Source organism: Oncorhynchus gorbuscha, linkage group LG02 (assembly GCF_021184085.1).
Source record: "Oncorhynchus gorbuscha isolate QuinsamMale2020 ecotype Even-year linkage group LG02, OgorEven_v1.0, whole genome shotgun sequence".
In the NCBI taxonomy this organism is placed as follows: domain Eukaryota; kingdom Metazoa; phylum Chordata; class Actinopteri; order Salmoniformes; family Salmonidae; genus Oncorhynchus; species Oncorhynchus gorbuscha.
This window is the reverse complement of record NC_060174.1, coordinates 19665871-19691820: the sequence shown is the minus strand read 5'-3', so window position 1 is coordinate 19691820 and position 25950 is coordinate 19665871. Positions and strand designations below refer to the sequence as shown.

Here is a 25950-nt window from a genome sequence, read left to right as displayed (position 1 = left end):
AGGTCGCAAAGTTCAAGGGGGCCGAATACTTTCGCAAGGCACTGTATTTAGGCAGCCATTTCCCCAACTGTGTTTTGTGGGATCTTGTTTGTGTGTAGTGGCCTGTGAGCACTCCATGACTTCACGTTTCATTTTGCTCTTTATTGTTTTTGTGAGTTTCATTTCAATGAAACATGTGGAACTCTACGTATGCTGCGCCTTGGTCCGACATTCATTATAACGATCGTCACACTTTAATGAGGACCAGCCAACATTTTGATAGAGGATGCAGTGGTGCGTATTTAAACTGGGTGCTATGGTAGACAGCTTCCACAGTTTTAAGAGTAGTGGCTGTTGCATTCCCATAAACAGTGTCACCAAAGTCAAGAACTGTCAGGGAAGTTGACTGTACTATCTGCTTCCTGCTGTTTAGGGAGAGGCATCTATTTCCATAAAAGAAGCCTACTTTAAATCTCAGCTTCTTAACTACAGTAGCTCATACATATGTTTTTTAAACGTCAATCCAAAAGCCTAGATATTTATAGGCAGGAACCTGCTAGATGAAATAATTATCCAATGCTTAAATACATTGGGTGTCGTCGTCTGAAGAGGAGGAATCGGACCAAAGCGCAGCGTAGTAAGTGTTCATGACTTTTTATTTAAACTGAACGCTATAACAAAAGAACAAAGAGAATAAACGAAACCGAAACAGTCCTGTCAGGTGCAGAAAACACAAAACAGAAAATAACTACCCACAAACACAGGTGGGAAAAAGGGTACCTAAGTATGGTTCCCAATCAGAGACAACGATAGACAGCTGTCCCTATTTGAGAACCATACCCGGCCAAAACATATAAATAGAAAATTATAGAAACACAAAACATAGAATGCCCACCCCAACTCACGCCCTGACCAAACCAAAATAGAGACATAATAAGGATCTCTAAGGTCAGGGCGTGACAAAATGTATAGCCCATCTGAAATATTTATACGAGAATTAAAAAACTGCATACATTTAGTTTTTCCCTCATGAAGTTCCAATTTTTAATAAACAAGGACTTTTTGCAAGGTGACAAAATCAGATTGCTGCTCTAACTTAGCCTGTTCAGCCGTAGGGGCAATAGTGTACATAACAGTGTCATCTGCATACAAATACATGTTACAGGTTTTTGCAGATAAACCAATATTATTCACACTGAGTATACAAACATTAGGAACACCTGCTCTTTCCATGATAGACTGACATGGTGAATCCGGGTGAAAGCTATGATCCCTTATTGATGTCACTTGTTAAATCCACTTCAATCAGTGAATACCGGTTAAGAATGATTTTTAAGCCTTGAGACATTGATTGTGTATGTGTGCAATTCAGAGGGTGAATGGGCAAGACAAAAGATGTAAGTGCCTTTTCCATGCTGGCTCAGCACACCCAGCTCCTATTATCGGGGTCAATAGGGCCCTGATACATGGCCTGCCTGCTTCTCAACAGCCACAGCATCTCAGGGCCCAGCCAAATGCGCCAGACCAAAGTGAAATGGACTCAGCAGCAGTTTATAACCCTATTATGAATTCCTCATTCCCTTCCCTCCCACTGCCACTCACAGCTGATACATGTCGGTGAAGCATTAACCTGGTTTGAGGGCTTATCAGCATTAGGCTGTGTAAAAACCACTTGAGGAAGAAGGTGCCCTCAACCGCAGGTCTAGAATCAGATTACCCTACTCCATGATCCTAATCTTAAGGTGCAGCTACTTTTGAAGCGTATGTTGTGCCCTATAAACTAATATGTAACACTGTAAAGACATTAGGTTTCTACATTGTGCTTCATCCCGATGATGACAAAGATGATTCTGGCCCAGTGGGAGTGAGATTTTTGGAGAATGTATCCTTGACTTGCAGATCCATATATGGTGTCAGGTTGGTGGAGATGAGGTTGGGGACTGTTGAGTCTGTGAAAGTAACTCTTATGTGAACTTGTGGTTATTTTCTGCATTTCTTCCATCCACAAGGAGATGGACAAGAGCTGTGACTTCATTTGATCTCTGAAGCAGGGTGCTGCGGAAGGACTGATAACTGGGGTGGCATTAACTGTTGAGGAGGGTCAACTGAAATGGATTATTCCCGATGTCTGTGACGCCCACTATTTGGTGCAATGCAGACCCAGTGAAGACCTGGTGAAACTGAAGACACTGTCTGTCCTGTTGAATTTTGAGTCTTTACCAGACAAAGTTAAAGTTAGGATATGTCAGTTATCCCGTGAGAGCTTTTGTCCCGACCCCATTATGGTGTTATAGGTGCCAAGCTTATGGTCATGTTGCAACAGTGTGCAGGAGGGAGATTCCGAGATGTGAGCAGTATGCAGGAGGGCATGAGACAAAGAAATGTGTAGTATTGGTGGAAAAAGTTGTGTGTGTTTACTGTAGGGGTACCTATGGCGCTGGAGATCAGAAGTGTCCGGTAAGAGGAAGGCAGGTTGAGCTTGCCAGGATCAGAGCAGTGCAGGTATGCTGAGGCAGTGAAGAGAGTAGGAGAGGAAGGTCCAGGGCGAGGGATGCTAAGAGGATCCCTGTGAGTAGGCTGAGAGCAATAGAGAGTGATAGGAATAACGTGCTTCAGTAAGGTTGGTTTCTTAGCGTTCATAGCCATGGTTATCAACTATACCGCAGACATGGAACGTAAATCACTGAAAACAGATGTTGTGGCAGCTGCAGACAAGTACTTGGGTGTAACAGATTTTTACTGCAGAAGAGTTACAAGGTATTGAACGATAGCGCCCAGTCCTCCCAGGCTGTCGACCTGGTTTAGGATCAGATAGGACAAAGTGGTGTAAAGGTGGTGAGGTGTAGGGTTAGTTAGTAAGGCAATTTTATTTCCTTTTTTCCCCTTCCTTTTTATGTTACAAAGAATAGGGAGGCCGTGACCAGCCTCACACTTTAGTACAGTTGGTGGTGTATGCACCTTTCAGTTGGTTGTGGTCCGGCAAACAAGTTTGAAGAAGAAGAAGCTGTCCCTTTTCTTTCTGTGCCACCAAATGTTTGGATATATTGGTATAGTTAGCTAGCTAGCCAAGATCGTTTGACCTGTTTGTGCTAGAAGCAAGCCGTTTTTGCTGTATAGACATGCACCCATGATGCTATTTTAAAAAAATGTTACCTTTATTTAGGTAAGTCAGTTAAGAACAAATTCATATTTTCAATGACTGCCTAGGAACAGTGGGTTAACTGTTTTTTTCAGGGGCAGAACAACAGATCTGTACCTTGTCAGCTGGGGGAATTGAACTGCCTACCTTTCAGTTACTAGCCCAATGCTCTAACCACTAGGCTACCCTGCTGCCCCATTGAATCTGCGCTCTTGTTTTCTCCAGGGCACTCGGAAACAATGGTACAGCAAAGCCTTATCATTACATGAATTATTATCTGGGAGATGTTTTTCCTATTCGCACAGTGCTCCCAAAATAAAACTCTGGTCGCACAGCAAAATGTTTTGTCGCATATGCAACCAAATTGGTTGCACGTTAAGATCCCTGTCAACAGGTAACTGTAGTAGTGAGCTGTATTAGTATAGTACAACTTATTTTGTCTTAATTCAAAGTCCCAACAGCCCAGAATTTAAGAGATGATCCGTACATGTCCTCATATAAAGCTTGATTAAGTGTTGATATATAACTGGCTTCAACCAAATAGCGTATGAAGAAGCAGCTCCAAAACCTCTTTAGACAACACTCAAATCATTACCAAAGCAGACAGGCAGTCCTTTATAAATGATTCACTAACCAAATCCTATAAATCTCTTGTGTTTGCATCCTGTCTTTCCCCTGGCAAGCGGGAATGCACAGCCATGACCACAATAGTGTTTTTTCCCTCTCTCTTCTCTTCTCTTCTCTTCTCTTCTCTTCTCTTCTCTTCTCTTCTCTTCTCTTCTCATGGCAACCACTTGGTACGTAGACAAAAACACATTGTGGCTGTTCAACTTGGCAGAGCTCTGTAACCCCAACAACAAAGCTACTCTATGACAATACGATTGGGAGGGCAAAGGAAATGTGAGCTCATTGTCTCCTCAGGACACTGTAACTCTGCAAAGGCCAGAGTCTGAAATAGTCGTGGTGGGAGTGAACCTTCATTAGTAGTGTCATGTTTTGTCATATATTGTCTTGTCATTATGCTTTCCCTTCTGTTCGTTTCCCCCTGCTGGTCTTATTAGGTTCGTTCCCTTTTTCTATCCCTCTCTCTCCCCCTCCCTCTCTCTCCTCTCTCTATCGTTCCGTTCCTGCTCCCAGCTGTTCCTCATTCTCCTAACTCACTCATTTAGTCTTTTTACACCTGTTCCCTATTTTGTCTTCTGATTAGAGTCCCTATTTCTCCCCTTGTTTTCCACTTCTGTCCTTGTCGGATCCTTGTATTATGTTCGCCGTGCTGTGTCTTTGTCTCGCCCTGTCGTGTCTTGTTTCCCTCAGATGCTGCGTGTGAGCAGGTGTCTGAGTCTGCTACGGTCGGTGCCTTCCCGAGGCAACCTACAGTTAATGGTCGAGTCTCCAGTCTGTCCTCGTCACTACGAGTGGAATTAAGTTTTTTATGTTTTGTTTTCTGCTCTGATTGTCCAGGAGTATTGCCTATTTCCTTTACTGGAATAAAGACTCTGTTTTCGCCACGTCACTTTTGGGTCCTTATTCACCTGCATAACAGAAGGATCCGACCAAGAATGGACCCAGCGACTATGGATTCTCTCTACTCTACTCTCGAGTTCCAGGGAGCGATGCTCGGCAGACACGAGCAGGAATTGTCTGCTGCTCGGCATGCCGTTGAGACCCTGGCCGCTCAGGTGTCCGACCTCTCAGGACAGTATCAGAGTCTTCGTCTCATGCCACCAGCTACTTCCGGGTCTTCCGAGCCTCCGGAACCTAGGGTTAATAACCCACCATGTTATTCTGGGCAGCCCACTGAGTGCCGCTCCTTTCTCACCCAGTGTGATATAGTGTTCTCTCTCCAACCCAACACATACTCGAGAGAGAGCTCGGATTGCCTACGTCATATCACTCCTTACTGGTCGGGCTCGGCAGTGGGGCACAGCTATCTGGGAGGCAAGCGCTGAGTGTACTAACGATTATCTGAACTTTAAAGAGGAGATGATAAGGGTTTTTGATCGTTCAGTTTTTGGGAAAGAAGCTTCCTGGTCCCTGTCTTCCCTATGTCAAGGTAATCGATCCATAACGGATTACTCTATAGAGTTTCGCACTCTTGCTGCCTCCAGTAACTGGAACGAGCCGGCGTTGCTCGCTCGTTTTCTGGAGGGACTCCACGCTAAGGTTAAGGATGAGATTCTCTCTCGGGAGGTTCCATCCAGCGTGGATTCTTTGATTGAACTCGCTATTCGCATTGAACGACGGGTAGATCTTCATCACCGAGCTCATAGAAGAGAGCTCGCGTTAACTGTGTCTCCCTCTCTCCGACACTACCATCTTTCCCCACTGACTCTGGCGTTGAGCCCATGCAGCTGGGGGGTATTCGCATTTCGACTAAGGAGAGGGAACGGAGAATCACCAACCGCCTCTGTCTCTATTGCGGTTCCGCTGGTCATTTTGTCATTTCATGTCCAGTTAAAGGCCAGAGCTCATCAGTAAGCGGAGGGCGACTGATAAGCGCTACTAGACGGTCCTCTCCGTCAAGTACCTGTACTACCTTACCGGTCCATCTACGCTGGACCGGATCGGCAGCTTCCTGCAGTGCATTAATAGACTCTGGGGCGGAGGGCTGTTTTATGGACGAAGCCTGGGCTCGGGAACATGACATTCCTCTCAGACAGTTAGGGAGCCCACGGTCATGTTTGCCTTGGATGGTAGTCCTCTCCCCAGTATATTATGTGAAACACTACCTTTAACCCTCACTGTATCTGGTAACCATAGTGAGACCATTTCTTTTTTGATTTTTTGTTCACCTTTTACACCTGTTGTTTTGGGTCATCCCTGGCTAGTGTGTCATAATCCTTCTTTTGATTGGTCTAGTAATTCTATCCTATCCTGGAACGTTTCTTGTCATGTGAAGTGTTTAATGTCTGCTATCCCTCCTGTTTCTTCTGTCCCCTCTTCTCAGGAGGAACCTGGTGATTTGACAGGAGTGCCGGAGGAATATCATGATCTGCGCTCGGTCTTCAGTCGGTCCAGAGCCAACTCCCTTCCTCCTCACCGGTCGTATGATTGTTGTTCTGATCTTCTCAAGAAGCGTTTTACATCCGCTCCTATCCTTGTTGCTCCTGACGTCACTAAACAGTTTATTGTTGAGGTTGACGCGTCGGGGGTGGGCGTGGGAGCCATTCTGTCCCAGCGCTCCGATACTGACGATTGGGTCCACCCTTGTGCGTATTTTTCTCATCGCCTGTCACCGTCGGAACGTAACTATGATGTGGCTAACCGCGAACTGCTCGCCATCCGTTTAGCCCTAGGCAAATGGCGACAGTGGTTGGAGGGGGCGACCGTTCCTTTTGTCGTTTGGACTGACCAAAGGAACCTTGAGTACATCCGTTCTGCCAAACGACTGAATGCGCGTCATGCTCGTTGGGCATTGTTTTTCGCTCGTTTCAAGTTCGTTATTTCTTATTGCCCGGGTACTAAGAACACCAAGCCTCATGCTTTATCCCGTCTCTTTAGTTCTTCTGTGGCTTTTACCGATCCCGAGGGATCCTTCCTGTTGGGCGTGTTGTCGGGTTGACTGTCTGGGGTATTGAGAGACAGGTTAAGCAAGCACTCACTCACACTCCGTCGCCGCGCGCTTGTCCTAGTAACCTTCTTTTCGTTCCTGTCTCTACTCGTCTGGCTGTTCTTCAGTGGGCGCACTCTGCCAAGTTAGCTGGCCACCCCGGCGTTCGGGGTACGCTTGCTTCTATTCGCCAGCGGTTTTGGTGGCCTACTCAGGAGCGTGACACGCGCCGTTTCGTGGCTGCGTGTTCGGACTGCGCGCAGAATAAGTCTGGTAATTTTTTTTCTGCTCCTGGTCTTGCTGGGTCTCAGTCTGTTCCCTGCCACCGCATCTCTCCTGTTCTTGTTCCTGCCCTTGCTGTGTCTCAGTCTGTCCCTAGTTGTTACTCTCCTGGCCTGTTTGTTTCTGTTTGCTCTTAAGCTTTCAGTTCTCTACCCGTGTCTCATTTTTTTTTTAGAGTAGTACCCTAGTTTCCCTTTTTATCGTTTTCCGTTACGGTCCTGAGGAGAGGAGTTGGGTTCTTTCTCGGGACGTGCTGGACCGTTTGTGATCTATGATTTCCTCCGTTGCCGCCAGTGTTCCTCCTCGAGAGCGCCAGGAGGCGCTCGGTGAGTGGGGGGGTACTGTCATGTTTTGTCATATATTGTCTTGTCATTATTCTTTCCCTTCTGTTCGTTTCCCCCTGCTGGTCTTATTAGGTTCGTTCCCTTTTTCTATCCCTCTCTCTCCCCCTCCCTCTCTCTCCTCTCTCTATCGTTCCGTTCCTGCTCCCAGCTGTTCCTCATTCTCCTAACTCACTCATTTAGTCTTTTTACACCTGTTCCCTATTTTGTCTTCTGATTAGAGTCCCTATTTCTCCCCTTGTTTTCCACTTCTGTCCTTGTCGGATCCTTGTATTATGTTCGCCGTGCTGTGTCTTTGTCTCGCCCTGTCGTGTCTTGTTTCCCTCAGATGCTGCGTGTGAGCAGGTGTCTGAGTCTGCTACGGTCGGTGCCTTCCCGAGGCAACCTACAGTTAATGGTCGAGTCTCCAGTCTGTCCTCGTCACTACGAGTGGAATTAAGTTTTTTATGTTTTGTTTTCTGCTCTGATTGTCCAGGAGTATTGCCTATTTCCTTTACTGGAATAAAGACTCTGTTTTCGCCACGTCGCTTTTGGGTCCTCATTCACCTGCATAACAAGTAGTAGGCAAGAAACACATGACTAAGCGTTTTAATCACCACTTCATTAAGTCAGGATTCCTATTTGACTCAGCCATGCTTCCTTGCCCATCTAATATTTCCTCATCTCCCACCCCTTCTAATGCAACTAGCCCCAATGTTCCCATTGCTTGGAAGGCAGCAATGGTTTGTCCTTTATTTAAAGGGGGAGATCAAGCTAATCCTAACTGTTATAGGCCTATTTCTATTTTTCCCTGTTTATTAAAAGTGTTGGAAAAATGTGTCAATAATCAACTGACTGGCTTTCTTGATGCCTGTAGTATTCTCTCTGGTATGCAATCTGGTTTCCGCTCAGGTTACGGATGTGTCACTGCAACCTTAAAGGTCCTCAATGATGTCACCATTTCCCTTGATTCTAAGCAATGATGTGCTGCTATTTTGTTTGACTTGGCCAAAACTTTTGATACAGTAGACCATTCCATTCTAAGGGGTATTGGTGTCTCTGAGGGGTCTTTGGCCTGGTTTGCTAACTACCTCTCTCAAAGAGTGCAGTGTATAAAGTCAGAACATCTGCTGTCTCAGCCACTGCCTATCACCAAGGTAGTACTCCAAGGCTCAATCCTAGGCCCCACACTCTTCTCAATTTACATCAACAACATATCTCAGGCAGTAGGAAGCTCTCTCTCCGATGTACAGTGGGGAGAACAAGTATTTGATACACTGCCGATTTTGCAGGTTTCCCTACAAAGCATGTAGAGGTCTGTAATTCTTATCATAGGTATGGAATCTATACAAAAATCCAGAAAATCACATTGTATGATTTTTAAGTAATTAATTTGCATTTTATTGCATGACATAAGAATTTGATACATCAGAAAAGCAGAACTTAATATTTAGCACAGAAACCTTTGTTTGCAATTACAGAGATCACACGTTTCCTGTAGTTCTTGACCAGGTTTGCACACACTGCAGCAGGGATTTTGGCCCACTCCTCCATACAGACCTTCTCCAGATCCTTCAGGTTTCGGGACTGTCGCTGGGCAATACGGACTTTCAGCTCCCTCCAAAGATTTTCTATTGGGTTCAGGTCTGGAGACTGGCTCGGCCACTCCAGGACCTTGAGATGCTTTACGGAGCCACTCCTTAGTTGCCCTGGCTGTGTGTTTCGGGTCGTTGTCATACTAGAAGACCCAGCCACGACCCAGCTTCAATGCTCTTACTGAGGGAAGGAGGTTGTTGGCCAAGATCTCACGCTACATGGCCCCTTCCATCCTCCCCTCAATACGGTGCAGTCGTCCTGTCCCCTTTTCAGAAAAGCATCCCCAAAGAATGATGTTTCCACCTCCATGCTTCACGGTTGGGATGGTGTTCTTGGGGTTGTACTCATCCTTCTTCTTCCTCCAAACACGGCAAGTGGAGTTTAGACCAAAAAGCTCTATTTTTTGTCTCATCAGACCACATGACCTTCTCCCATTCCTCCTCTGGATCATCCAGAGGGTCATTGGCAAACTTCAGACGGGCCAAGACATGTGCTGGCTTGAGCAGGGGGACCTTGCGTGCGCTGCAGGATTTTAATCCATGACGGCGTAGTGTGTTACTAATTGTTTTCTTTGAGACTGTGGTCCCAGCTCTCTCAAATCAAATCAAATCAAATTTTATTTGTCACATACACATGGTTAGCAGATGTTAATGCGAGTGTAGCGAAATGCTTGTGCTTCTAGTTCCGACAATGCAGTGATAACCAACAAGTACTCTTCAGGTCATTGACCAGGTCCTGCCGTATAGTTCTGGGCTTATCCCTCACCTTCCTCATGATCATTGATGCCCCACGCGGTGAGATCTTGCATGGAGCCCCAGACCGAGGGTGATTGACCGTCATCTTGAACTTCTTCCATTTTCTAATAATTGCGCCAACAGTTGTTGCCTTCTCACCAAGCTGCTTGCCTATTGTCCTGTAGCCCATCCCAGCCTTGTGCAGGTCTACAATTTTATCTCTGATGTCCTTACACAGCTCTCTGGTCTTGGCCATTGTGGAGAGGTTGGAGTCTGTTTGATTGAGTGTGTGGACAGGTGTCTTTTATACAGGTAACGAGTTCAAACAGGTGCAGTTAATACAGGTAATGAGTGGAGAACAGGAGGGCTTCTTAAAGAAAAAGAAAAACAGGTCTGTGAGAGCCGGAATTCTTACTGGTTGGTAGGTGATCAAATACTTATGTCATGCAATAAAATGCTAATTAATTACTTAAAAATCATACAATGTGATTTTCTGGATTTTTGTTTTAGATTCCGTCTCTCACAGTTGAAGTGTACCTATGATAAAAAATTATAGACCTCTACATGCTTTGTAAGTAGGGAAACCTGCAAAATCGGCAGTGTATCAAATACTTGTTCTCCCCACTGTATATGCAGATGATACAGTCTTATACTCAGCTGGCCCCTCCCCGGATTTTGTGTTAAACGCTCTACATCAAAGCGTTCTTAGTGTCCAACAAGCTTTCTCTGCCCTAAACACCTCCAAAACAAAGGTCATGTGGTTTGGTAAGAAGAATGCCCCTCTCCCGACAGGTGTGATTACTACCTCTGAGGGTTTAGAGCTTGTTAAATAAAGGTTAAATAAAATAAAATGGAGAATATATATCAAGCCTGTTGACAAGGAGTTCCCCACTTTCCATGGTTTTCAAAGGTAGGACCATAGTTGAATACTTTTCAGTGTTTTTCTAACAGTTTTAAGCCTACATGGAAGTCTCTCGTTAGGCAGTTGAAGGGCTGGTGTACATCAACACATTTGGAATCATAGGAAAATAGCAAATTTGCCATCCAGTGTTGTTGTTTGTCTCCTCCTCCATCTCTCGCTCCGCTGTCAGACCAGCCTCAGCCAAAACCTGATGGTTAGCATAGCAACAGGCTAGTTAGCCCTACATGCGCTACACATCTGGCAGCTATAACAGCATTGTCTGTTTTACAACGACAGCCTAGGTATTACTCTGTTAGCACAAACAAAAGGGCAGCTGAGCAGATGCTACCAGGTTTGTTTGAGCTGACACCCCCACCCCCAGTGTCATGTGGTCTAAGCTTCGCTAATAGAATCAACACTAATCAGCGAGCCTGTCCTTTAGATCCTACTACATGACCGCCCGGCAGGCAGGAACATGGTTATCACAGTGTCCTCATAAACCACAGGCTCCTAGCTTTATGTACAACCCCTCTTAGTGTTGTAAATTTCTGCCTGTTGAATTATGGATAACGCCCATATGCCTACATACACACCGGGAGAACAGAACAGCTTGTGAAAAAAATATATATCAGTATTTTCCTGCTAGTACTGACTACTTTATTGTGGGAAAATGTACTTACTACGACTGTGACATCGAGACCTTGGGACTATAATATTCTGACATTTTGTTTAAAAATTCTTTAGTCACATATAATTGATCTTTCGATAGTTGGTCGTCATATGTTTGTGAAGTTAGATTTAGAAAAAGTACATTTTAAGTGAAGGAAATTGACCATGAATGTTCTGTCTGCATAAACCCATTTGAACTTGGCGCTATAAGGTTCTATCTGCAATCCAATCCCAAGCCTGAACAAATACAGATGGATCAATCAGAAAACGTCTTTGCCATCTTACTCTAAGGATGGTCTAGCCGGCAATAATGGCACATAAACAAAAAAACAAGGCGGTCAGAAATCTTAAATGTAAATTATGCTGTCACATCGTCCTTCAGTGATGACAGTAATTTGTCTGATGATCATAATACATTTGTTAATGTATTTGATAATGTGTTCTGACTATCTTGGTAAAATGGTGTTGTTCTATCATTTATATATTCAAATATCTTATTCAGAAGTGTTGGCTGAACCCAGATGAACATTTCAGAGCCATAAGGTTCTAATATGACGTGTGTGAGATGTTTTTTTCTCCACGTCATGGTATTTCCTGCTGTGTTGGCCCGTCTGATCTGGTCGACTCTGGTTCCTCTGTACTGAGATGGATTCAGGATCACAGGCCAGATGCAGAATACCTTTCATTCATCAAATCATTAAACACAGATTATCCTTAAAACACTACATTTTTCAGGGTGCTTTGCAGTTGTTAGGCAGAGGGGTCGCAGTGAAATTACCTGAGAAGTGTGAGATGACAAAATGATGGAAGGGCGGGAGCTTTGTGGTGGGATGGAGATGGTGTGGTACAATGCCTTGCAAAAGTATTCATCCCCTTGGTGTTTTTCTTTTTTTTGCATTACAACCTGTAATTTAAATATATTTTTATTTGGATTTAATGTCGTGGACATACACAAAATATTCCAAATTGGTGAAGTGAAATTTAAATAATAACTTGTTTCAAAAAATTTGAAAAAATAAAATAACTGAAAAGTGGTGCATGCATATGTATTCACCCCCTTTGCAATGAATCCCTTAAATAAGATCTGGTGCAACCAATTACCTTCAGAAGTCACATAATTAGTTAAATAAAGTCCACCTGTGCACAATCTAAGTGTCACATGATCTCAGTATATATACACCTGTTCTGAAAGGCCTCAGAGTCTGTAACACCACTAAGCAAGGGGCACCACCAAGCAAGCGGCACCATGAAGACCAAGGAGCTCTCCAAACAGGTCAGGGACAAAGTTGTGGAGAAGTACAGATCGGGGTTGAGTTCTAAAAAAATATCCGAAACTTTGAACATCCCATGGAACACCATTAAATCCGTTATTAAAATGGCACCACAGCAAACCTGCCAAGAGAGGGCTGCCCACCAAAACTCAGGGACCAGGCAAGGAGGGCATTAATCAGAGAGGCAACAAAGAGACCAAAGAAAACCCTGAAGGAGCTGCAAAGCTCCACAGCGGAGATTGGAGTATCTGTCCATAGGACCACTTTAAGCTGTACACTCCACAGAGCTGGGCTTTACGGAAGAGTGTCCAGAAAAAAGCCATTGCTTAAAGAAAAAAATGAAATTGAGCTTTTTGGCCATCAAGGACAATGCTATGTGGACTGGGAAACTGGTCAGAATTGAAGGAATGATGGATGGCACTAAATACAGGGAAATTCTTGAGGGAAACCTCTTTCAGTCTTCCAGAGATTTGAGCCTGGGATGGAGGTTCACCTTCCAGAAGGACAATGACCCTAAGCATACTGCTAAAGCAACACTTGAGTGGTTTAAAGGGAAACATTTAAATGTCTTGGAATTGCCTAGTCGAAGCCCAGATGTCAATCCAATTGGAGAATCTGTGGTATGATTGCTGTACACCAGCAGAACCCATCCAACTTGAAGGGTGCAGTTTTGCACCCTTCAAAAATCCAAAATGGCAAAAATCCCAGTGCCAAGCTTATAGAGACATACCCCAAGAGACTTTCAGCTGTAATTGCTGCAAAAGGTGGCTCTACAAAGTATTGACTTTGGGGGTCCTAGGGGATGGGTTAAGGAGTAGGGGGTCTTAGGGGAGGGGTTAAGGAGTAGGGGGTCCTAGGGGAGGGGCTGAGGCTTATGGAATCTTAGGGGAGGGGTTATGGTGTAGGGGGTACTAGAGGAGGGGTTAAGGAGTAGGGGGTCCTAGGGGAGGGGTTGAGGCTTATGGAATCTTAGAGGAGGGGTTAAGGAGTAGGGGGTCCTAGGGGAGGGGTTATGGAGTAGGGGTCCTAGGGGAGGGGTTGAGGCTTATGGAATCTTAGGGGAGGGGTTATGGTGTAGGGGTCCTAGGGGAGGGGTTGAGGCTTATGGAATCTTAGGGGAGGGGTTATGGAGTAGGGGTCCTAGGGGAGGGGTTGAGGCTTATGGAATCTTAGGGGAGGGGTTATGGTGTAGGGGTCCTAGGGGAGGGGTTGAGGCTTATGGAATCTTAGGGGAGGGGTTATGGTGTAGGGGGTACTAGAGGAGGGGTTAAGGAGTAGGGGGTCCTAGGGGAGGGGTTGAGGAGTACGGAATCTTAGGGGAGGGGTTATGGTGTAGGGGGTCCTAAGGGAGGGGTGAAGGGGGTGAAGGTGTAGGGGAGGGATGAAGGGGTGGGGGTCTTAGTGGAGGTTGAAGGGGGGATTTTAGGGGCTTGGGGATACAACTGGAGGAGCTCTGGTTCCTTCTGTCCCCATCTGGGGTGCAAGCTGTGTCCACCGCTGACAGCTGTCCCTCCCCTCCCAGCCCCACAAAGAGGGAGGAGAGAGAGAAATAGATGGAGAGGAGGGGAGAGAGAGAGAGAGAGAGAGAGAGGGAGGAGGTGGAGAGGGAAAGAAGGGCTCTGTTCATGCCCTGTTATATAACACTTCACTGTGGCACTTTTTAATTCATTCACTCCCTTTCCTCCCTCGATTTTAAGCAAGGCAGAGGGGTGAAATAGAGAGATGGTGAGAAAGTGACAGTGAAAGAGCGAGCCGTGGGGTGCAGTTGGTGGAGGGATGGGAAGCGAGGAAAGGAGTGGGCTGCGGCCGCTCTGTGAGATTCTGGCAGCATGAGCCGCCATCAGCAAACAGTTGGCATGGTAACCACTTTTTTCGTCATGAAAGATGACTCTCTCTGCGTCTCTCAACTCTCTCTCTCACAGACAACCTGGATAGTAAATTACTGAGGTTGGTATTGGAATACATTGTGACTTCTGTTTTCCACATTTTCAATTTAAGCCTAGAAGACAGTGTGTGCCCTCAGACATGGAGGGAGGCAAAGGTCATTCCGCTACCCAAGAATAGCACCATTAAATGGGTTAAACAGCCAACCAATCAGCCTGTTACATGTGCTTAGCAAGCTTTTGGAAAAAATTGTGTTTGATCAAATTTGACAGAGTACAAGTTAACAACAGACTTTCAGCATGCTAATAGGGAAGGGCACTCAACATGCTCGGCCCTGACACAATTGTGGGAGCTGTTCTGTTAGACTTCAGTGCATCTTTTGATGTAATTGATCATAACCTATTGCTGAAAAAACATAGACGTTGTGGATTTGCATCCTCTGCCTTATTATGGATTGAAAGTTACATATCTAATAGAACAAAGAGGGTTTTAGTTAATGGAAGCCTCATGCAAATTCAGTTGAGTGTGGTGTACCACATGGCAGGCAGCTAGGGCCATTATTGTTTTCTGTTTTTACAAATGACCTTCCACTGACCTTGAATAAAGCCTGTGTGTCTATGTATGCTAACGACTCAACAGTATATACGTCGGCTGCAACGTCAAAATAAACGAGACATTTAACAGAGCTCCAGTCAGTTTCAGAATGGGTAACTAAATATCTAAAAACCGAAAGCATAATTTTTGGGACAAATCAATCGCTCAACACTAAACTTTGTTTATATTTATTATTGAATAATGTGGCTATTGTGCAAGTTTAGGATACTAAACTGCTGGGTGTAACCCTAGATAGCAAGCTGTCGTGATCAAAGCATATAGACTCAATGGTTGCTAAAATGGGAAGAGGTCTGTCCATGACAGGGCGTTGCTCTGCCTTCTTCACATCTCACAAAGGGGACTGTGAATAGACACAGCCATTTTATATATCTTGTATTGTAATTTGCACTGTACTATGTATTATACATAGCTATTGTGTGGATGTACTGATATGTAGGCTATGTGTGACCTTTTAAATGTATGTATTTCAATCCTTGACTGGTAATGTTCTGTACTATGTATTATGTCATTTCATGTGGACCCCAGGAAGAGTAGCTGATGCTATTGCAGCGGCTAATGGGGATCCTAATACATACCACAAATAGGAAATACCTCTCTCTTTCACCATGTCTCTCTTTTCTTTGTGGCCCTGTGAGAAATGGAGCAGAAGAGAGAGCCACTGAATGCCAGTTTAGCCGTGAGGTCAGGGCAGAGGAACGAGTGCCTGAAGAGAGATCACTTGTTCGGCAGCATCAGCTGAAAGGCCAGAGGAAACCATTATTTTAGAGTCCAGTTAGGAAATTACTGAAGTGTGGGCTGATATGAAAGGACAACCAGGATTGATGGGTATTTGTTTATGGGAGAGATACTGTCCTCGCCAAATATGTCTGGATTGCAGAGCACGACTTATGTATTACATGGGCATTACAACTCATATGTTGTCAGATCTTTACATGCCTTTATTGTATGGTGGGGGGGACATTGTGTTGACAGCTGGCTTCTATAAATAAACGTTGTAGGCAGGGGAGTCAGAGGGGAAGGACATGGAGGAGGTCTGAGCCATGCAGTGGATATCCTATCTGAGGCGTGTTTGGTGTGGGTCGGCCGGTCGCAATGAGAGCTACAGCTCCTCTGTCATGAGGAAAGATAAGGAGTCAGGGTTTGGTTTCTCATCTTGCATGCCAGCCGACGGATCGTCTGTGAGCCCAGAGACTCCTCTGGCCTTGTGGAGGGCCTGGTTTATGACTAGTTACCACAGCTACAAAGTCATAAAGCCCTCATTCTCAACCAGTCAGACGAGGGAGTGTGATGACACGTATGCCCACCGGCTTGCAGGGGAAGACGAGAGACATGCATTTATTTTATCAAGTGATCTGTCAATTATTTGGTTATTTATTAGCTGTAATAAAACCAAACGTTCTAAATGCAAAGTGGAAATTGGATGCCTTATTCAAACTCAGCTTGCAAGGTTATAATGATTTTTGCCCTTTTAGTTACTTGTCTTAACCCAAAATAGGTTTACTCCAAAAGCTGCATTGTGTTTAAGATGGCTTGTAGACAAACAAATGGACACATCTTGGTTTTAGATTTTTATTTAGAAAATCCACAAGTAAAATGTACACAGTTTCATAGAAATGCAACAGAAATGTCTCATTCTGAAATTGGTTTAAGATCAAATTCAACCCTGTTACTTTATTTGGCACTTACTATAGTAATTTATTTATTTAACTTATTTAACATTTTGAGATGAGATAACATGTTAACAAGTTGAATTCTTTTTGACAGAATGTTAAAATTAACTGAAATAAAAGTGACTGCTCAAAAGGTACTCAATTGGTGGAACGACCCGCACACTGTCCTCCCCTCTTCCACCCTAGACTCCCTGCCAACAAGGTATCTCACTCCACACTCAGTTTGGCTCTCAGTTACCCTGCCTGCTCTCTTGGTTGGTAGGGTGTCCATGGCCTTCTCAGCTTTTCTCTTCCTTGGAGAAAAAGCCAGTGTGAGGCCTTTATCCTGTGGAACATGTACCTTTTTCTGCAGTAGGCTCTGCAGAGATGAAGACAGGTTCGTCATGAACTCTTCATCTTGGAGATGATAAGGGAGGTCTGTGATCTCTTTAAGATAGTCTGCACATTGCCTCCGCAACACCTTCCTAGAGGTCCTATTCTGTCCTCTTCCAGATGGACCTCTGTATGGATGGAAAGCTTCTTCATCCGCATCACCATGCTGCTCAGATGTGGAGTTGTTGGCTAAAAGTGGCATAATAGAGATTCACCAGGGGATTGTCCTTATAGGGGGCGGCAGGGTAGCCTAGTGGTTAGAGCGTTGGACTAGTAACCGGAAGGTTGCAAGTTCAAATCCCAGAGCTGACAAGGTACAAATCTGTCGTTCTGCCCCTGAACAGGCAGTTAACCCACTGTTCCTAGGCCGTCATTGAAAATAAGAATTTGTTCTTAACTGACTTGCCTAGTAAAATAAAGGTAAAATAAAGGTAAAATAAATGTAAAAAAATAGATGTTCTCCTGCCGATCCCAATCCCACCCTTCAACTAAACTAAAAACAGCACAAAGAAGCTTGGGCCTCTCCCAGTCCCTGCATGTGCAACAGGGCACTATGCAATCGTTCCCAAAGTTTACAGAGTACCAGCCTGTAGGGTCAGTCTGGCTCCTCACTTTGAACAACCCCTCACCTACTTTGGTGAAGTCCTCCACCCTGATTGTGCTGGCCTTCTCTATTTGGTTGGTGACATGCTCCGCCATCCCGCGGGGTCGGTGTTGCAGTTTTGGTGGATTAATTGTATTTTCTTTAAGATGACGAGCACTTCACGTTCAGCTCTGTGTACCTTGGATCCCAGTCCGGGGTCCAGTCCTTGAACACACTGATGGCCTCTCTAGCGACTGATGTCATCTCTTTCTGTATGACAAAGGCCCCAGCAACTGCATAACAAACATAGATTCGGACACACAGAAAAACAGTAGCACAGAGTACCAGGAGGTCTTGTAGGTTGAATCTAGAAGACATATCTATTGGCCATATAGGTTTAGTAGTTTCTTTTGCCAGGCACAGCAGAAGCTTTGTTTCTTGGTCCTCATTGATCTGGTATGGCCTTTAGTGGACCGAGAAGTCCATTTATCAACCAGGGCCTGTGGAAGAGGTAATGACCCGTTACATACACTCTTAGAAAAAAGGATTCCAAAATGGTTCTTTGGCTGTACCAATAGGAGAACCCTTTTTGGTTGCAGGTAGAACCCTCTGTGGAAAGGGTTTTACATGGAACCCAAAATGGTTATACCTGGAACCAAAAAGGGTTCTTCAAAGGGTTCTCCTATGGGACAGCTGAAGAACCCTTTTAGGTTCTCGATATCACATATTTTTCTAGATATCACATAGATATTACGTACTACTCCTTTCTCAGAACAGAACAAACTGGCCCTAACCAGAATAGAAAGAGGAGTGGGAGGCCCCAATGCACAACTGAGCAACATGACAAGTACATTAGAGTGTCTAGTTTGAGAAACAGATGCCTCACAAGTCCTCAACTGGCAGCTTCATTAAATAGTACCCGCAAAACACCAGTCTCAATGTCAACAGTTAAGAGGCGACTCCGGGATGCTGGCCTTCTAGGCAGATAGATGGGGGGCAATCAATTCACATATGGTGTCCAGGGCACAGCTGTGGGCAGAGGGTGGTCTATAGCAAGCGGTAACGGAGAGAGACTTGTTTCTGGAAAGGTGCATTTTTAGAAGTAGAAGCTCGAATTGTTTTGGTACAGAACTGGATAGTAAGATAGAAGATAGAAATCTCTGCAGTAGATTGCAACACCGCCCCCTTTGGCAGTTCTATCTTGGCGGAAAATGTTATAGTTAGGGATGTACATTTCAGGGTTTTTGGTGGTTTTCCTAAGCCAGGATTCAGACACGGCTAAGACATCCGGGTTGGCAGAACGTGCTAAAGCAGTGAATTAAGCAAACTAGGGAGTAAGCTTCTAATGTTAACATGCATGAAACCAAGGCTTTTACGGTTACAGAAGTCAACAAATGAGAGCACCTGGGGAGTAGGAGTGGAGCTAGGCACTGCAGGTCCTGGATTAACCTCTACATCACCAGAGGAACAGAGGAGAAGTAGGATAAGGGTACGGCTAAAGGCTATAAGAACTGGCCGTCTAGCACATTCAGAACAGAGAGTAAAGGGAGCAGGTTTCTGGGCACGATAGCATAGATTCAAGGCATAATGTACAGACAAAGGTATGGTAGGAATAGAGTACATTGAGGCATTGAGTAATGATGAGAGAGATATAGTCTCTGGAGACGTTTAAACCAGGTGATGTCATCGCATATGTGGGAGGTGGAACAACATGGTTGGTTAAGGCATATTGAGCAGGGCTAGAGACTCTACAGTGAAATAAGACAGTAATCACTAACCAAGACAGTAATGGACAAGGCATATTGATATTAGGGAGAGGCATGCGTAGCCAAGTGATCGTATGGGTCCAGTGGGTGGTTGGGCTGGCTGGGGACACTGCGATTCAGACAGTTAGCAGGCCGGGGCTAGCAAGCTAGCATAAAGCCTTAGATGGACGTTGCGGTGGGGGAAAGTCTGTTTTTGCCTCCTCGTGCCTTGATGTCGATAGACCAGTCGTGGAATTAGTAGGGTTCCAAGTAGCAGAGGTGTCCAAGTCAAATTGGAAAAATGGGTATAGTGGCTCAAGAAACTGGCTGATGGATCAGCTAACAGTACAATTTTTTTAATTTTTTTTTTTTACCTTTATTTAACTAGGCAGGTCAGTTAAGAACAAATTCTTATTTTCAATGACGGCCTAGGAACAGTGGTTAACTGCCTGTTCAGGGGCTCTAGATAGCTAGCAGGCCGCTATTAGCAGAATGGGCCTTCAGGGGACCTTGCGCCAGAGGGGCCTGTTGGAATCCTCGGGCAGATTATGTCAGTATTCCAGTCATGAAGGATCGGCGGGGTTCCGTACCCCGTACCGGCAGTAGAAGGGGTTTGGATATTGTAGCCAAGGAGTGGGCTTCAGGAGTATCCCAGGAGCCCTAGCCGGGAGATGGGTCTAGCATGGGCAAGCTCCAGGCTAGTTGGTGCTAGCTCCGGGACGGAAACGTTAGCCAGGAGTAGTCAACCCGGGTTGTGGTTAGCTAGCTGTGATGATCCAGATGAAAATGTTCAGTGTTTGCAGTAAGAATCCATGGATATGAAGAGAAAAATAGGTCCTGTATGCTCTGGCTTGAAACGCATTGTACGAACTGGTGAGAGCTTTCTAAATGTTAGCTGATGACCGCTAGCAGTGGTTAGCTGACTGATAGCTAGTAGCTAGATAGCTGATAGCTTTAGTTGAGGTATTCCAGTTCGGAGATAAATAGAAATACTTCAGAAAAAAACAGATCCACACCACATTGGGTGAGGCAGGTTGCAGGAGAGTATTTTGAATTTGAGGTTTAGGAAAAATATTAAAGAATGCGAAGAAAAAGATATATACATGGGACGAGACAAGACAAAGATAAAGACGTCTGACTTCTACGCCATCTTGATCACTGCATACTTAACATTCCATTGAGTTTCGAAACAATCTGAAAGCAGAGTTTCCCCAGCTGAGTTTTGAACAATAAACAGTATCCTGTGATTTGTGTTGCAGCCGTTTGCACAATGGTGTAGTCTCCAGCCCAAAGATTCTGCCAAGATGCCAGAGAGCTCGTGGAAGCTGGTCTTCTACACCATGTCCTGGTCGTACAGCACCTACCTGCTCTTCTTCACCAACTACACCTTCTTCCATGACCCGCCCTCCGTATTCTATGGTAAGCCATACAAATTTTTAAAAGCTGCACAATTATTGTCAAGTGATACGTAGACCTAAAATAGTCAGCAGTGGAACTCAGTCGGGCATTCAACTGCTGTTGAGAGTTGTAATTGAATAATACACAAGGTGCAATTTTCAAAATTTGGTACTAAATGGGCAGTTTTTCTCTTGTTATGTCATTCAACGACAGACCTTAGAGTGCTACACTACAAGGCCAAAAGTATGTGGACACCTGCTCGTCAATTATTTCATTCCAAAATCATGGGCATTAATATGGATTTTATCCCCCTTTGCTGCTATAACAGCCTCCACTCTTCTGGGAAAACTTTTCACTAGATTGCTGCGGATACTTTCTTCCATTCAGCTACAAGAGCGTTAGTGAGGTCGGGCACTGATGTTGGGCTATTAGGCCAGTCTGTGTTCCAATTCACCCCAAAGGTGTATGATGGGGTTGAGGTCAGGGCTCTGTGCAGGCCAGTCAAGTTCTTCCACACCGATCTCGACAAACCATGTCTGTATGGACCTAGCTTTGTGCACGGGGGTATTGTCATGCTGAAACAGGAAAGGGCCTTCCCCAAACTGTTGCCACAAAGTTGGAAGCACAGAATCGTCTAGAATGTCATTGTATGCTGTAGCGTTAAGATTTCCCTTCACTGGAACCAAGGGGCATAGCCCAAACCAATGCAAAACAGCCCCAGACCATTAGTCCTCCTCCACCAAACTTTACAGTTGGCACTATGCATTGGAACAGGTATCGTTCCACCAAACCCTGATTTTTCCTTCAGATTATCAGATGGTGAAGCATGATTCATCACTCCAGAGAACGTGCTTCCACTGCTCCAGAATCCAATGGAGGCAAGCTTTACACCACTCCAGCCAAAGCTTGGCATTGTGCATGGTGATCTTAGGCTTGTGTGCGGCTATGCCACCATGGAAACCCATACATATTTAGCAGATGTTATTGCTGGTGTAGCGAAATGCTTGTGTTCCTAGCTCCGACAGTGCAGTGGTATCTAACAATTCACAACAATACACACAAACCTAATATTAAAGAATTAAATTAAGAAATATATAAATATTAGGACCAGCAATGTCGGAGTGGCATTGACTAAAATACAGTAGAATACAGTATATACATATTATTATATTTTAAATTGTTTTTAATTGAATATTTATTTAACTAGGCAAATCAGTTAAGAACAAATTCTTACTTACAATGACGGCCTATGAACAGTGGGTTAACTGCCTTGCATAGACTTCAGGAAGTGTACAACACCTTCCTCTGCAACATCTATCATAGGTCAGAATATAGAGATTGTAGAGGAATACAAATACCTGGGTGGCCTCTTGGACAATAAGCCTCAGTGGAGTAAATGTACAGACCTGATCTACAAAAAGAGCCAACAGAGACTGTACTTTCTCAAAAAGATGGGATATTTTAATGTAGACTGTACTATACTGACTCTGTTTTAAAAATCTTTCATTGGGAGTATTTTAACTTTTTGTATTGTTCGTTGGTTTGGCAATGCCACTGTCAGCTAGAGAAATATGCTGAGAAGGATTATCACCACAGTAAGCAAGGTACTTGGAGTCAAACAGACAGGCCTGGATGTGATCTTTAAGGTCAGGGCCCTCCACAAGGCTTTGTGATATCCCTCCTAAATAGCTTGGGCTAATGTTCCTATCGACTCATTAAGGCCAGCAGGCTAGTCTTTTTTATTTTTTATGATGTTTTATTGGTATGTAACTGTTATGAAAGTTGTATTGTCCATTTTGTTTTTTTATTTAAACGTCACTTTAAATTTGTACATAACACTGGAACAAAATTTCCCCATGGGGACAATAAAGTCAGTAAATTGTTCAGGGGCAGAACGACAGATTTTTACCTTGTCAGCTTGGGGATTAAATCTAGCAACCTTTCAGTTACTGGCCCAACGCTCTAACCACTAGGCTACCTGCCACCCCAATATGAATATGAAATGAGTAAAGCAGTATGTAAAAACTACTAAAGTGACTTGTGTTCCATTATTAAAGTGACCAGTGATACCATGAATATGTACATTGGGCAGCAGCTTCTAAGTTGCAGAATTGAGTAACGAGGTAGTAGCCGGCCAGTGATTGCTATTTAACAGTCTGATGGCCTTGAGATAGAAGCTGTTTTTCAGGCTCTCGGTCCCAGCTTTGATGCACCTGTACTGACCTTGCCTTCTGGATGATAGCAGTGTGAACAGGCTGGGGCTGGGGTGGTTGATGTTCTTGATGATCTTTTTGGCCTTCCTGTGACATCGGGTGTTGTAGGTGTCCTGAAGGGCAGGCAGTGTGCCCCCGGTGATGCGTTGGGCAGACCGCACCACTCTCTGGAGAGCCCTGCGGTTGCGGAGAGCCCTGCGGTTGCGGGTGGTGCAGTTGCTGTACCAGGCAGTGATACAACCTGACAGGATGCTCTCAGTTGTGCATTTGTAAAGTTTGTGAGGATCTTAGGGGTCAAGACAAATTTATTCAGCCTCCTGAGGTTCAAGAGGCGGCGATGGACCTTCGTCACCACACTATCTGTGTAGGTGGACCATTTCAGATTTTCCCTCATGTGTACTCCAAAGAACTTGAAGCTTTTCACCTTCTCCACTGCTGTCCCATCGATGAGGATAAGGGCGTAATCCCTCTGCTGTCTCCTGAAGTCCATTATCAGCTACTTCGTTTTGTTGAGGTTGAGGGAGAGGTTATTTTCCTGGCACCACTCCGCCAGGGCCCTCACCTTCTCCCTGTAGGCTGTCTCGTCGTTGTTGGTATCAGGCCAACTGCTGTTGTGTCGTCTGCAAACTTGATGATTGAGTTGAAGACGTGCATGGGCACGGGTGAGCAGGGAGTACAGGAGAGGGCTGAGCACGCACCCTTGTGGGGCCCCTCAAATCACATTTTATTGGTCACATTGTCATGCAGGTGAAAGAGGACCCAAAAGCGACTTGGCGAAAACAGAGTCTTTAATCCAGTAAAGTAGATACAAACAAAAAACACAACTTTCACTCGAAATGACGAGGACAAACTGGAGACTCGATCTTGAACAGCAGGTGAACAGCAGGTTGCCTCGGGAAGGCACTTGAACCAGACAGACTCAGACACCTGCTCACCACGCAGCATCTGAGGAAAACATGACACGACAGGGCGATACACAAACACAGCACGGTGAATTCTAGACAAGGAACCGACAGGACAGGAACGGAACACAAAGGAAGAAATAGGGACTCTAATCAGGGGAAAGGATCGGGAACAGGTGTGGGAAGACTAAATGATTGATTAGGGGAATAGGAACAGCTGGGAGCAGGAACGGAACGATAGAGAGAAGAGAGAGCGAGAGAGTGAGAGAGGGAGGGGGAGAGAGAGGGATAGAAAGAGGGAAAGAACCTAATAAGACCAGCAGAGGGAAACGAATAGAATGGGAAGCACAGGGACAAGACAAGATAATAAATGACAAAACATGACAGTACCCCCCACTCACCGAGCGCCTCCTGGCGCACTCGAGGAGGAATCCTGGCGGCAACGGAGGAAATCATCAATGAGTGAACGGTCCAGCACGTCCCGAGACGGAACCCAACTCCTCTCCTCAGGACCGTAACCCTCCCAATCCACTAAGTATTGGTGACCCCGTCCCCGAGAACGCATGTCCATGATCTTATGTACCTTGTAAATAGGTGCGCTCTCGACAAGGACGGGAGGGGGGAGGGAAGACGAACGGGGGTGCGAAGAAAGGGCTTAACACAGGAGACATGGAAGACAGGATGGACGCGACGAAGATGTCGCGGAAGAAGCAGTCGCACAGCGACAGGATTGACGACCTGGGAGACACGGAACGGACCAATGAACCGCGGAGTCAACTTACGAGAAGCTGTCGTAAGAGGAAGGTTGCGAGTGGAAAGCCACACTCTCTGGCCGCAACAATACCTTGGACTCTTAATCCTGCGTTTATTGGCGGCTCTCACAGTCTGTGCCCTGTAACGGCAAAGTGCAGACCTCACCCTCCTCCAGGTGCGCTCACAACGTTGGACAAACGCTTGAGCGGAGGGAACGCTGGACTCGGCAAGCTGGGATGAGAACAGAGGAGGCTGGTAACCCAGACTACTCTGAAACGGAGATAACCCGGTAGCAGACGAAGGAAGCGAATTGTGAGCGTATTCTGCCCAGGGGAGCTGTTCTGCCCAAGACGCAGGGTTTCTGAAAGAAAGGCTGCGTAGTATGCGACCAATCGTCTGATTGGCCCTCTCTGCTTGACCGTTAGACTGGGGATGAAACCCGGAAGAGAGACTGACGGACGCACCAATCAAACGACAGAACTCCCTCCAAAACTGTGACGTGAATTGCGGGCCTCTGTCTGAAACGGCGTCTAACGGGAGGCCATGAATTCTGAATACATTCTCGATAATGATTTGTGCCGTCTCCTTAGCGGAAGGAAGTTTAGCGAGGGGAATGAAATGTGCCGCCTTAGAGAACCTATCGACAACCGTAAGAATCACAGTCTTCCCCGCAGACAAAGGCAGACCGGTAATGAAGTCTAGGGCGATGTGAGACCATGGTCGAGAAGGAATGGGGAGCGGTCTGAGACGACCGGCAGGAGGAGAGTTACCCGACTTAGTCTGCGCGCAGTCCGAACAAGCAGCCACGAAACGGCGCGTGTCACGCTCCTGAGTCGGCCACCAAAAGCGCTGGCGAATAGACGCAAGAGTGCCTCGAACACCGGGATGACCAGCTAACTTGGCAGAGTGAGCCCACTGAAGAACAGCCAGACGAGTGGAAACAGGAACGAAAAGGAGGTTACTAGGACAAGCGCGCGGCGACGCAGTGTGCGTGAGTGCTTGCTTAACCTGTCTTTCAATTCCCCAGACTGTTAACCCGACAACACGCCCATAAGGAAGAATCCCCTCGGGATCAGTAGAAGCCACAGAAGAACTAAACAGACGGGATAAGGCATCAGGCTTGGTGTTCTTGCTACCCGGACGGTAAGAAATCACAAACTCGAAACGAGCGAAAAACAACGCCCAACGAGCTTGACGGGCATTAAGTCGTTTGGCAGAACGGATGTACTCAAGGTTCTTATGGTCTGTCCAAACGACAAAAGGAACGGTCGCCCCCTCCAACCACTGTCGCCATTCGCCTAGGGCTAAGCGGATGGCGAGCAGTTCACGGTTACCCACATCATAGTTGCGCTCAGATGGCGACAGGCGATGAGA

General features: G+C 45.6%; 1 protein-coding gene across 3 annotated transcripts in view; it reads left to right on the top strand.

The window, feature by feature from the left end:
- LOC123998665 (ceramide synthase 1-like) overlaps positions 1-25950 on the top strand; it is a 61604-nt gene that overhangs the window by 10851 nt on the left and 24803 nt on the right. For 2 of the 3 annotated variants that reach the window (XM_046303761.1, XM_046303763.1), the window contains exon 2: positions 20570-20729. In XM_046303761.1, coding sequence (XP_046159717.1) covers positions 20570-20729 — 160 coding nt within the window. Of the gene's footprint in view, positions 1-1719; positions 1897-20569; positions 20730-25950 lie in introns of those variants that run through there. The other variant, XM_046303772.1, reaches the window with a different exon arrangement.